Source organism: Triticum urartu, chromosome 6 (assembly GCF_003073215.2).
Source record: "Triticum urartu cultivar G1812 chromosome 6, Tu2.1, whole genome shotgun sequence".
Classification (NCBI taxonomy): domain Eukaryota; kingdom Viridiplantae; phylum Streptophyta; class Magnoliopsida; order Poales; family Poaceae; genus Triticum; species Triticum urartu.
In genome coordinates, this window is record NC_053027.1 from 90,643,550 (window position 1) to 90,657,030 (window position 13,481).

At 43.0% G+C, this 13,481-nt stretch overlaps 1 protein-coding gene across 1 annotated transcript; it reads right to left on the reverse strand.

Annotated features, from left to right (window-relative positions):
* Positions 1-11,330: 11,330 nt before the first annotated feature.
* LOC125515916 (putative homeobox-leucine zipper protein HOX26) lies at positions 11,331-12,376 on the reverse strand. The gene is made up of 2 exons (XM_048681401.1): positions 11,903-12,376; positions 11,331-11,821 (listed from the first exon to the last, which is right to left on the reverse strand). Exons 1-2 carry the CDS (start codon positions 12,296-12,298, stop codon positions 11,537-11,539), a joined length of 681 nt encoding a protein of 226 aa, XP_048537358.1. The 5' UTR covers positions 12,299-12,376; the 3' UTR covers positions 11,331-11,536.
* Between the last annotated feature and the right edge of the window lie 1,105 nt (positions 12,377-13,481).

Below are 13,481 nucleotides of genomic sequence, written 5' to 3' on the forward strand. Positions count from 1 at the left end.
ATCGGCGTATAGAATGATGGTGGCAACAAAGACTGGGAAGCATGGATTGATGGAACAACTGGATCATCTAGTAGAGATTGGGATGCTAAATCATGGAAGGCCCTATGGATAACAGAAGTACCAGGGAAGGTGTGCATGTTCTTATGGAAATTGGCAAAGCAATCGTTGCCAAGGAATGACATGCAGGCACAATGAAATATGTCTGACATCACCAGCTTGCGAGCTATGCGGTGCACATGACTCACAAAGACACGCTCTTCTAGAATGATCGATGGCAAGGTGCATTTGGGCCTTGGTTTATGGAGAGCTTGCTAAATAATTGTGTGAAACAACTGAACGAAGTGCTAGACAATGCCTTTGTGCAATGATTGATGTATTATCGCATGTGGCATTCACTAAGCTTATTGTCACACTATGGGTGATTTGGTGGTCTTGAAGGAAAGCAATCCATGACAACATATTTCAGAGCCTAGTAGACATGCATGGATTCATTAACAGATTCATGTTAGACCTTGAGGTGCTTCCCATGAAACCTGTATCGAGGCAGCAAAGGACGGATTCAGTTCGAGTAAGGCAGAAAGCTCCACCTGCAGGTCATGCAAAGATACACGTAGACAGTGGAGTTGCTAGATCGAAGACGAGTGGAGCAGTAGTAGTAGTCTGTCGAGATAATGCTGGTAATTTCCTGGGCAGTTCGGCCTTAGTAATCAATGGTGTCACAAATGCTGCAGCTTTGGAAGCAATGTCATGCCGAGATGCGTTGGCCCTATCGGAGGATCTTCACTTACATAGCTTCATCGTGGCTTCGGATGCAAAACAAGCAATCAGCAACACAACGATAGGCACGGACGGCTTGCATGGTCTTATCATCGCGGTGATTAGGACTCTATCAGTAGGTTTCAATTGCACTTTTTTAAATGAAAGTAGGGTTGCAAACTATGAAGCCGATAGACTAGCCAGGTTTTCTCATTCCCTTAATCATGGCCTACATCTTTGGTTGTTGGAGCCTCATGATTAGTTTTGTATCCCGCTTCATGTGGATTATGATCAATAAAACCTAGTTTTCAATCCCTAAGAAAAACAAAAGGGACACATTTCTTAAAAAAAGCAAAAGGGACACGATCAGATCAGGATCGTTTATTTTTCTTGTGTGCAATGCGTGTTGCTGAGGTCTAGCCGTCTAGGACAATTCTTAACGAGCACCAACCCTAAAAAAAGTTCTTGACCTGTGGCGTTTCAATCTGAGCCAGAGCGGATGATCCTTGCGCGCACGAGGGCGTGTGTGTGCCGATGAGGGGCGAGGGCCATCCTTGCGCAGACGCGCAGCCGACCGGCCGCGACCAGATTGAGAAGCGGCAATGAAGGAAAAAGGGGTTAAGGTTAGTCTCGTTTGTCATTCTCGTTAGTTAGTCCTTGCTTGCCTTTCTAAATCTGATTAATCTATGCCTTCACAACTACACAATTCGAACTGTGGTAACTACACGATTAATTAGGGAATATATCCCTTTACCCATGGGACAAGGCTTTGCTTTGTTTATCACATCATGTTGTAGAAATATTAAGTTAATTAACACATGAATTAATTATGGCATTTTCTTTATGATAACTTTTGAAAAAAAATGAAATTGCTCACAGAGACACATGTTTTGATAAAGATTTAGGTTGTCTCCTTCGCAAAAAAAAACTAGACAGTCTTTGTATGTTTTTTTACGAGTCTCTACATTAGAGGCAAAAAATTTGCGCCCCCTCTTCCCTATGTTTGAATCCTGGTTATGTCCCTGGGTAGGCCCATTGCTCGTGATTGATAGTTTTCCATGTGCGTGTGGCCAACAACTTGGCGCAAAGAGCGTCAAATAGGATTTTCCGTCGCAGCCCGGGTGTTGGGTCACATCCAGTTGCTCACTACGCTCCAAGCATGGGTCAAAAGAGCTTGGCCGCTAAGTAAGAACGGGCTTCTGCTGGGGCTCAATCTATCTGTCACTAGCGGGCTTTTTGGGCCAAAAAATTATTGTGGCCTTTTTGTGCCAAAAAAGGATGCTAATTAGATAATCCCACCTTGCCTCTTTGCACAAATTCTCATCAATTTAAATTCGTCCATGAGTTTCCTGCATAAACAAGGAGCCTCCTCAAAAATAAATAAACAAATGGGAAATGTTTTACACCGGCAGGCCGGCCAAGCTTTTGCGCCGGTCACACGAGAAACATGTGATGGAGTGTGATCGTATGATGCAGCCAGCACCGCTCTTCTTAAAAAAAAATCTCAGCTAACCTTATCCTTTCGCGTCTGTTCTCCACCGCTTATCCTCTTGCATCTGTTCCCCATCGCTCATTCTGTTTCTCTCTGCTTCGTTGCTTTCACCGGAGCTCCTCCTCTCTACCCAGCCTAGCCCCACCGTTGACCTGCTACTTCGATCCGGTGGTGATGGTGGTGCTGCTGCACGGCTGCTTGTCCCACTGCTGGTGGTCGCCGATGCCGGCCAGGTGCCGTGCGGAGAGAGTGGAGCCGCGGTGCTGCGCGCGGTGGAGACGACGCCGCCACATGTTGCCGGAAATCACGAGTTGCGGAGAGCTCCGAGATCCCCTACCCAGGGGTGGACTCGGCGCCCCGCGGGTGGTGGTGTTGCGACCAGCGCTAGACGGTGCTGGGATCGGTGTCCGCCGGTTCTAGAACCATTGACGTCAGAAGCTACATCTGGCGACTCCGCGAGCTGCAACGACGGTGGGCGGGAGCTGCGAATATGGTGCCCCCATGCTACATCCGTCAACGGCAGAAGCTACATCCGCCTATGGCTGGAGCTACATCAATTGACGACAAAAGCTACATCCGTCGATGACAGAAGCTACATCCGTCAACGGCAGAAGCTACATCCGCCTATGGCTGGAGCTACATCCATTGACGACAAAAGCTACATCCGTCGATGACAGAAGCTACATCCGGCAAGCTACGATCGGCCCTTGCTGAAGCTGCAACCGGCTAGTCGACGGGCTGCGACCGGCGGCATGGCGGGCTACAACCAGCAAAGGGACATGCTACGACGGCAATGTTTTTTTGCTGAAACCCTTTGTAACTTTTGCTCGAACAGGCATTTGTTTTTGCTGGAATCAGAGAGATTTTTTGCTACAACCAACGGGCGGCGACGCATTTTGTGTTGGAACCGATGATTTATTTTGCTGGAATAGTTGATTTTTTTGCTGCTACTGGCTTTTTGGAAATTTGCGTTGCTGACTTCTGTGATTGTTGAGCATGGTGGTGCAGGCTGATGACGGCGGCGAGCCGGAGGCGGTGACGATGGGATGTTGCAACCACGGTCACCGAGTACTGGGACCGGCCGTTGGAGAGATGCACTCGAAGTTGGGAACCCACCGGCACTCGTGCTGCAATCTCGCAGTCGACGACGGTGGGGGCTGAGAACAGGTGAGTGCGGCGGCACGAGCGGCGGTGAGGTCGAGTGGCGTGGGTGGCCGGAAAACATGGGATGCAGAGGACAAGTCCAGGCGGTCCGCGGGACAGTTTCAAGTGTGTTTGACTTTTTTCAGGCCTTTTAGCAATTGATCTGACGGTTTAAGGGCGCTGCATCCTACGGCCACGCGGCCGGCGCCTATCAGTGCAGAGAAGATCTCTTTTAATTAAATGAGATAGTGGGCTTGGAAGAAAAGAAATTAAGAAGATTAAATTAGGCTGGTCATTGTAGTGAGTAATTTATAGCATATGACATTAGTTTAAATTACTACTTTCATAGTGCAAAGTAAAATTGTAGTAGTGTCATAGATGACTTCATTTATTACCTTATAGACTCATCCTTTTTCGGAAAGCGCTATGTTATAGTAACATATTATGTTACTCTAAATATCTCTCTCCTCATTAACTACATGTCACATAAGCAATAAAATAATTGAAGTGTGTTATATTACTATCTAAATTACTCCCACTATGACTAGCTTTATGTATCATGCGGACAGAAAAGACAGTAATAAATTCCGTTGTTGTGCTGACACGTAAGGAAAGGAATTGAACTTCAAAAAAGGAATAAATGAGACTGTTATGAACCAGTAGGGAGAAAAGGATTATATTCCGCTCCTAATAAGCACAGAAAGAAAAGGAATTCTGCTGCAGGGGCTGATGGGAGAGAGAGAGAGAGGAGCCCAATTACATAAATGGACTCAGGAAGGAATTAAAACTCAAAGGAGGAATAAACGGGCGTGGTAATTATCTACATGTGCATGTGTCTGAATTGTGATTTGTGCACGGGGGAGGAGCTTGGAAACTGACCAAACTCACCGTGTTCAGATTAATCTTCATTTCTTTTAATATCCTATTATAAATTTCGCTTACATTTGTTTGTATTACTAGACAATTGTTCGTGAGTTGCAATAAGAATATAAACATTCTAGTAGATTAGTCCATGAATGCACGTCTATTAATATATTTATACGCTAAAATTTTAGCAAGTTTTTGTATGCAATCGCCATGATTTACCTGCCGTTTTATTATTAAGCACTTATTTGGTAAGAATGTAATGACTTACCAAACAAAATGTGTTTTTATTTTGGCAAATTAAGAAAACATGAGACAACTGATTGTATGATTGTATTTAGGGAGAATGGATGGGAGAAAAATCAGAGATGAGAGGAAAAATATCAAAGAGGAGAAGGAAAGACCGGGGCGTATATAAGAAATGTTGGATAGAAGAAAAATGAAATGAGAACCTTACGTTCTTTTTATTGTTTGTATTATACTCCCTCCGTTCCGAATTATTTGTCTTAGATTTGTGTAGATACGGAGGTATCTAGCACTAAAATGAGTCTAGATACATCCGTATCTAGACAAATCCAAGACAAGTAATTCGGAACGGAGAGAGTAATAATTAGTGCATGCTAGAATGTGATGAATTAACTCATCATCTTAATTTATCATGTTTGTCATAAATAGGTGGACAAGTGACCATCATCGACGATGGTATAAAAAGAAAAGGCGACAAACAAGCTAGAGATGTGTAGGAGTTTGTTTCTCTCATTGTAACACATGGGCATATTGACTAGTTGTACACGTGCACTTCCGTAAGTAGCAGCCGGCAGGAAGACACTACCATCCAAAAGCCAAGGCGGAGAAATCAAAACGCACAATCCTTCGTCCCACGCGGAGACTATCGATCATTACGGATCCTTGGAAGCCTCCAGGACGACGTTCATACCCCACCTACATTTTATTTATTTTTGTGGGTGCCACCTGCATATTGTTCTTCCACCTTTCTCTTCTCGACCGTGGTTCGAGACTTTACTAGGCTTGATTAACACAGGGAAATGGTAGTCAGTTTCTTGGTCGTGACCAAATGCTAGGGGTTAACTAGTACAGTAGGTACTGACTGCAGGATTAGCATACTTAGTTATGAAACCGACACAAATTGTGTCTGTCGCTTACCTCAGGGCAAATGAGATCAAAGAGAAAGGGACAGTTAAATCAAAGACGCACATGCACGTGTGAGGTTCTTAGGTACGAATTAGTTTCCGATCCTCCTGACCGCAATTCATCTTCAAGTGCAACTAAACTTTTGTTCAATCCAAGATGTCAAAGGAAACTGCAAAAGAAAAAAAGGTGCAACGTAGGAGTAGTTGCTAACATGGACCGGGAATCCCACCATCGATGGCGTGATAAATGCTTGTAATCAAACATATATACACTGAACAACACTCGCAAACATAAAACAATTGTCAGCAAGTCAAAAAAAATGAGTGAAAGTCATTAGCCATATCATAGTTTGTGAATGAACCTTTTTTTAACACCGGATGGGTACCAAAAAGCAGGGGCGGAGCCAGGGGGACGAGCAGGGGCCTCCCCCCCATTGTGGGTAGAATGCTAGATGCTCGGTACCATGTTATTATTGTTTCTTTCTCCTCCTTCATATTGACCTTTTCTATCTTTGCCAATAAATGATGAGCTACAAAAGGATTCGTTTTTTTCGTGTCACAGCTGATTACTCCTTTTTTCCTTTTTAAAGAGTGGCATTCTATGTCCAATATCTCGATCGAATTACGGAGGTCAGAATAAATAGAATAATGATCAATGGAAAAAAGAAAAAAATTCCTTTAGCTGGATAAGGGGCGGATGTAGCCAAGTGGATCAAGGCAGTGGATTGTGAATCCACCATGCGCGGGTTCAATTCCCGTCGTTCGCCCATCGCATTATTGCAAATTCCAAAAATGCAATTTTCCATATTCGTAGTTACGTATTTACTTACGGCGACGAAGAATAAAACTATCGCTATATTTTTTTCCTTTTCCTAGTTCTTCTTCCAAGCGTAGGATAACCCGAAGGGGTTGTGGGTTTTTTCTACCAATGGGAGCTTTCCCTTCACCACCCCATGGGGGTGGTCCACAGAGTTCATAACTACCCACTTGTCCGACTGTTGCTAAGCAGTTTTGGGATACTAAACGGACCTCCCCAGATGGTAATCTTAAAGTGGCCGATTTACCCTCTTTTGCAATGAGTTTCGCTACAGCACCTGCTGCTCTAGCTAATTGCCCACCCCTTCCATGTGTGATTTCTATGTTATGCATGGCCGTGCCTAAGGGCATATCGGTTGAAGTAGATTCTTCTTTTCTCTCAAAAAACCCCTTCCCAAACTGTACAAGCTTCTTCCAAAGCATACGGCTTTCTAGATGTATATGACGATCTCTAGACAGATGGATTTTATATGAATCATATGATGAAGTACCACATGAGTGGATATATAGGAAAGGAATCCAAATCTGCCGAATCGCTCATGTTATGATCTTCTACATCCTAGGTCTCTGCGTTCCGTCATCTGGCTTATGTTCTTCATGTAGCATTCAGATCGAATGACTCTATGAAATTACGTAAATTACGTCGATACTTCCACATATTATGGGTAACGTAGGAGACATCCCTATTTTCCCCCGGGGGTCTTAATTACCACTGCTTAGCTTTCAATTTGCCTCTGACCATCAAATTAAATGTGAATAACCCGTCCTCCTCTCTTTGAAACAAGGGGCGCTTCCGGTTCTGTGTGTGCTTCAAACAATTTTGTCTTCTCCATATTACCATATCTCTAGAGCCAATAATTTTCTATGAGGAACTACTGAACTCAATCACTTGCTGCCGTTACTCAACAGTTTTCTATGCAATCGTCATGATTTACGTGCCGTTTTATTTTTAAGCGCTTATTTGGTAAGAATGTAATGACTTACCAAACAAAATGTGTTTTTATTTTGGCAAGTTAAGAAAACATGAGACAATTGATTGTATGATTGTATTTAGGGAGAATGGATGGGAGAAAAATCAGAGATGAGAGGAAAAATATCAAAGAGGAGAAGGAAAGACCGGGGCGTATATAAGAAATATTGAATAGAAGAAAAATGAAATGAGAACCTTACGTTCTTTTTATTGTTTGTATTATACTCCCTCCGTTCCGAATTATTTGTCTTAGATTTGCGTAGATACAGAGGTATCTAGCACTAAAATAAGTCTAGATACATCCGTATCTAGACAAATCCAAGACAAGTAATTCGGAACGGAGGGAGTAATAATTAGTGCATGTTAGAATGTGATGAATTAACTCATCATCTTAATTTATCATGTTTGTCTTAAATAGGTGGACAAGTGACCATCAATGGTATAAAAAGAAAAGGCGACAAACAAGCTAGAGATGTGTAGGAGTTTGTTTCTCTCATTGTAACACATGGGCATATTGACTAGTTGTACACGTGCACTTCCGTAAGTAGCAGCCGGCAGGAAGACACTACCATCCAAAAGCCAAGGCGGGGAAATCAAAACGCACAATCCTTCGTGCTACGCGGAGACTATCGATCATTACGGATCCTTGGAAGCCTCCAGGACGACGTTCATACCCCACCTGCATTTTATTTATTTTTGTGGGTGCCACCTGCATATTGTTCTTCCACCTTTCTTTTCTCGACCGTGGTTCGAGACTTTACTAGGCTTGATTAACACAGGGAAATGGTAGTCAATTTCTTGGTCGTGACCAAATGCTAGGGGTTAACTAGTACAGTAGGGACTGACTGCAGGATTAGCATACTTAGTTATGAAACCGACACAAATTGTGTCTGTCGCTTACCTCAGGGCAAATGAGATCAAAGAGAAAGGGACAGTTAAATCAAAGACGCACATGCACGTGTGAGGTTCTTAGGTACGAATTAGTTTCCGATCCTCCTGACCGCAATTCATCTTCAAGTGCAACTAAACTTTTGTTCAATCCATGATGTCAAAGGAAACGGGAAAAGAAAAAAAGGTGCAACGTAGGAGTAGTTGCTAACATGGACCGGGAATCCCACCATCGATGGCGTGATAAATGCTTGTAATCAAACATATATACACTGAACAACACTCGCAAACATAAAACAATTGTCAGCAAGTCAAAAAAAGTGAGTGAAAGTCATTAGCCATATCATAGTTTGTCAGTGAACCTTTTTTTAACACCGGATGGGTACCAAAAAGCAGGGGCGGAGCCAGGGGGACGAGGAGCAGGGGCCTGCCCCCCCCCCCCCGGCCCCCCCCCCCCCCCCCCCCCCCCGCCCTCAACGATCAACAATTTTAGTAGAAGTAACTAGTAATTATCAACAAGATTCAATCAATATACGTACTCGGCCCCCCCTATACTCGAATCCTGGCTCCGCCACTGCCAAAAAGACCTACAAATATCATTAAACATAAAGCGGTGGCACATGCAGTTCAAATTTGAGAGAAGAGCGAGGAAAAGTATTCACTGTGGAGTTCACCTCACAACGCATGTAGAAAGGAGATTTCATACCAATGCTCGGGGGAGTGGTACGTGGTAAAGTGCATGGCAATTTCTTTTATAGCTTCTACTAGCTTGCCACCGATGGGAGTAGTTTTGTCCCATTGATGGCAACTCACGTGATGATGCTAGGATGGTAACTTTATTATTGCTATGATGCGAGAAAACTTTCAATCTATTCATCTTCAATCATGGTAGTACAATGAACACAAAAAATAATAAAAATTATATCTTGATTCGTAGAATACCTAGCGACGACTACAAGCACTGAAGCGAGCCAACGGCGCGCCGCTGCCATCGCCCCTCTATCGCCGGAGCCGGGCAAAACTTGTTGTATTAGACAGTTGGGAAGTCGTCGTGCTAAGGCCCGAACCCGCTGCCGATGAAGAGTAGCGTAGATTTAAAGGATCCAACCTGAAGACATACGAATATAAATGAACGATGACCAGATCCAAGAAGATCCACCAAACACAGATCCACCGGAGACACATCTCCACATGCCCACTGACGATGCTAGACGCATCACCAGAACGGGGGCTAGGCGGGGAGAACCTTATTTCATCTTCAGGGAGCCGTCATCGTCTCGTCTTCCTGAGAAAGACACAAACCCTAACAAAACTTGAAGAAACATCTAAAAATGGAGCCCTCCCGCCGGAAAGAGCCTAGATCCACCGCGCCTCCATAGCCGTAAGGCCACCGGAGCCGAGACGGACCGATGGCAGTGCCGACGGGAGGCAGAGAAACCGTAATCTCTTTTTTCGGGTAAGAGGCGGCCAGTTAGGGTTTATTTTTACTCGACCATGGCAATTTTTTGTAGGTATTGTTTTCTTTGTAGTGGACCATGACCCATGTGTAGGGTTCTCCCAAATTTTGCCATTTGTTGTGCCATGATCTTGATAACATTTTACATTTTCTGTTAAAGTTGCCAATGGACCACTCTTGTTTTTTTAGAGAAAATAATTCCTACCTTTGCCATCTAACAATTACAATGTTTTCTTTTTTTCCTTCCATGATTTAGGAGAATTTTTTTTTAATTTGCCATGCAACCATTTCTAGTGATTTTAAACTACCAAAATTCCTACTTTTTGCCATGTGAGCAATACAAAAATTTATAAATTTCCCATACTTTTTAGATGGTTACTTTTCAAAAGCACGAGGGGGTGGCATTTTTTCATGATGATTAGAGACAACTTAAAATTAGGTGCCCCCACAACTTAAAATATATTACCATGACAACTTAAATTTTGCCATGATATGTATAATTGTCATGGTCCAAATATTTTTTACTCCATATTTGCCATGGTTTACATAGCTAATTGGCTATGATATTATTTACTTTAGAAGATACATTTTCCCTGAATTTTTCATGTAAACATTTTATATTTATTTTTACAAAACATTTTTCATGTTATTTTGCAAGACAAAAATCCTACTTTTGCCATGTCAACATTTTTTACAAAAATATTTTCTAATTTTTGTCCTCTCACAAGCACAAACTATTCCAAGTTTGCCATGATCCATAAAAGCATTCTTCTTTCCAACAAAGGTTACATGGACCACAACAATTTTATTTATGCATGTATTACCATATAGTAGCATGGCATTTCATACTGCATATACATTTTCTATTTTTGTACCGTGGTAATTTTGTTGTAAATACCATGGAAAATTTATTGAACATACCATCGCAAATTATGTGACTATTTCACAATATTTTTTGAGAATCTGCTTTTGTCATGACTACATATATTTCAAAATTTTCTCATGCTCTAGAGAAACAAGTCCCCCTTAATTTGACATGTGACTATCACAATTATTTTTAAATCTTTCCATCATTTTTAGGGATTTTTTTCTAAAACTTTCATTTTATCATTAGATCCATTTCATACTTACTATGTTTCTGGAGAACACCCCCCCCCCCCCCCAATTTTTTTTTGCCATGGCACTAGTTTTATGAAAAAGTATATCTTTGAGGTTGATTTTTTAGGAAATAAAAATTATGTCATTTTTCCATGTGATCAGTAAAAAAAATTCCATATTTTCCACAGAACAAAACTATCAACATTTTTAATGACACTATTTTTTCAACTTTTTTTATTGTTTAGTTGTTTTACATGTGATTTTCTATCCGAACAAGCGGCATTTTTATGCTCTATGTCATAACAATTTTGTATGTTAGTTTTTTTTCTTTGTTATACGCGAACTTGTTTTTCTCTACATGGTGATAAATTTATACTTTGTCATGGCAATTTCATTATGCTCTACAGCATGGAAAATTTTTGTGTGCATTTTTGTTTCTTTTATATACAAAAAAAATCTTCTACAGTATAGCAATTTATATTTTATTGCATGGCGAATTTTCAATATATGATATGGCATATTTGTGCCCGAATCAGGAAGTGTAATTTGGACCTGGCCCGTTTCGCTCTGCTCCCTGGCTGAGGGGAGGAGCCTCGCCCGAGGTACGTCCTGAGCTAACGATCCTGGCTGGAACGTTCGCTCGAGGGACCCCCGTGAGCGATCGTCAGATAGTTATCGCCGTCCTTGGTATTCCAAATGAAGATATTTTGCTTTATAAACATTATCAAAGTTTTCAAATTTTGTCTTCCAAAAAAAAAAAAATCTAGACAAGTACTACTCCTGAAGCTCGTGCAGGTAACAAACATAAAGCTAGCTGACTACAATGCACTATTTTTTCAACAAATGATCGACGCATGCATTTCAGGGCGGCAGACGGCAGTAGTAGTCTCGCGCGCGGTCCATTATCCCGGCATCCGGGCGCTGGTGAGCTTGTTGCAGGACGAACACACAGCCTTATCGTTGGCCATCGTGAGCCTGGACAAGAAGGCCGGCGACGAGGAGAGCGTCTCGGCGAGCTCTCGGCGGAGCCGCGCGTTGTCGTCGCTGAGGCGCTCGCACCACCGGCGCAGCAGCTCGCAGTCAAGCTCCGTCTGCTTGAGCTTGGTCCGCGCCCTCCTGTTCTGGAACCACACCTCCACCTGCCTCGGCTTCAACCCAAGCTGCCTCGCAAGATCGTGCTTCTCGCCCTGCAATTCAAAAGAATCCAGTCAGAATCTTCTTGCATGAAGATGCTAATTAAGGACAGAAATTAGAAGGTATGGACGTACGTGAGAGAGGACGTTGTGGGCACGGAAGCTTTCCTCCAAGAGCGCGGCCTGCTCCACCGTGAGCCTGAGCTTCTTCCTCGTCCCGTCGCCGCCGGCCGCGTCCCCTCTGTCGTCATCGTCGACGTCGCTGCTGTCGTGCACCGTCTTGGCCCTCTTGCTATGCTCCCTTGAAGCAGCAGCGGCACCGCCCGCACCGTTCTCTGGTCCCTTGACTCCCTTCCTCTTCCCGCGTGCCGCCGCTTCGTTCTCCGGTGATGCCGCCGGCAGCAGCGCCAGGACCGTCGGGGGCGGACGGCTCGCGGCGCCGATCACGAGGGACAGCCTTGTGTCGACGAGCTCCTCTACTTCCTGCGACTCCTCCATGGCGCCGCCACTAATGGTCGTAAGGCTAGACATGACAGTATACGACTATGAAACCGAAGCTAATTTGCTGGTTCTTGTGTTGATCGAGACTCGATCGAAGGTTGCCTGCCAACTTCCTTCCTAGGATGGTAGGGGTTTGTTGGCCAAGGCTTTATAGGCGGCTTACCTACTGCAGACACTGGACACGGTCGTACCCGTACCGCACGAGCGGTTTCGTGCGCGGGTTAAACGAGACAATTAGTACTGCGTAGGTTTACTTCGGGTGATTAATGTTTTGGTTGGACTGAGGGGAACTAGTCAGTTCATATTCTTAATTAGCCGTGAACAAACGCTAGCTACGAGCAATAAAATGAATTATTACAGCATTTAGCATGACAGTTTTTGTTGTAATTACTTCACTGGTAGACTATCCTATGTCAGGATCGCTCGCAAAAGTCTATCAACACGGTCAAACTCTGCTTTTACTGTTGTAATAATCATACGTGGAAGAGATTCAACAGTGTTGGCGTTTCCGGTACCATGATCGGTCCATGATGTGTACAGCATTGACCTGAAAGTAGGAAGTAGTGAACTAATTGTATCGGGCAGGAATAAATTAACTTTTTTTTTTGCGAATAACTAGTATAATCAATTAAGATTTTGTGTGTATATATCAGGGCATTTTTCTTCTTCTGATTTGAGGTATGACTATCTACAATCTAGATGAAAATTAACTAAACACCATCCCACTGAACAACAATATTAGGACATTCATTTTTATTTTTATTTCCCTTCAGTTTTTGTTTCTCGACTGATTTACTATATTTTTTCTTTACACAAAATACGTAAAATTGATAGTGTGCGGGCTGATGGGTACGCAGTTGTGCATAGGTGCGCAAGTGTGGAATTGCAATTCTAAGGCTAGTCATAGTGGGAGTAACTTAGCTAGTAACATAATGCATTCCAAAATAAGTTTGCTTATGCGGCACCTAGTTAATGAAGAAATAGGTGTTTGAAGTAACATATTATGTTACCATCACATAACGCTTCCCAAGAAATATTGAATCTATGAGCTAATAAATGGAGCAATTTATGACACTACTACTATGTTACTTTGCATTATGAAGGTAGTAACTTAGACTAGTGTCATATACATGACACTAGTATAAGTTACTCCCCACTATGACCAGCCTAATGGCCGGTGGGCATGCAGTTCAGTACATCTGGCGAACATGCA

Coding starts and splice junctions, on each gene's coding strand:
- LOC125515916 (XM_048681401.1), bottom strand. CDS start 12,298: ATGTCTAGCCTTACGACCATTAGTGGCGGCGCCATGGAGGAGTCGCAG. Junction 11,822..11,902: donor CCCACAACGTCCTCTCTCAC/GTACGTCCATAC, acceptor TTTGAATTGCAG/GGCGAGAAGCACGATCTTGC.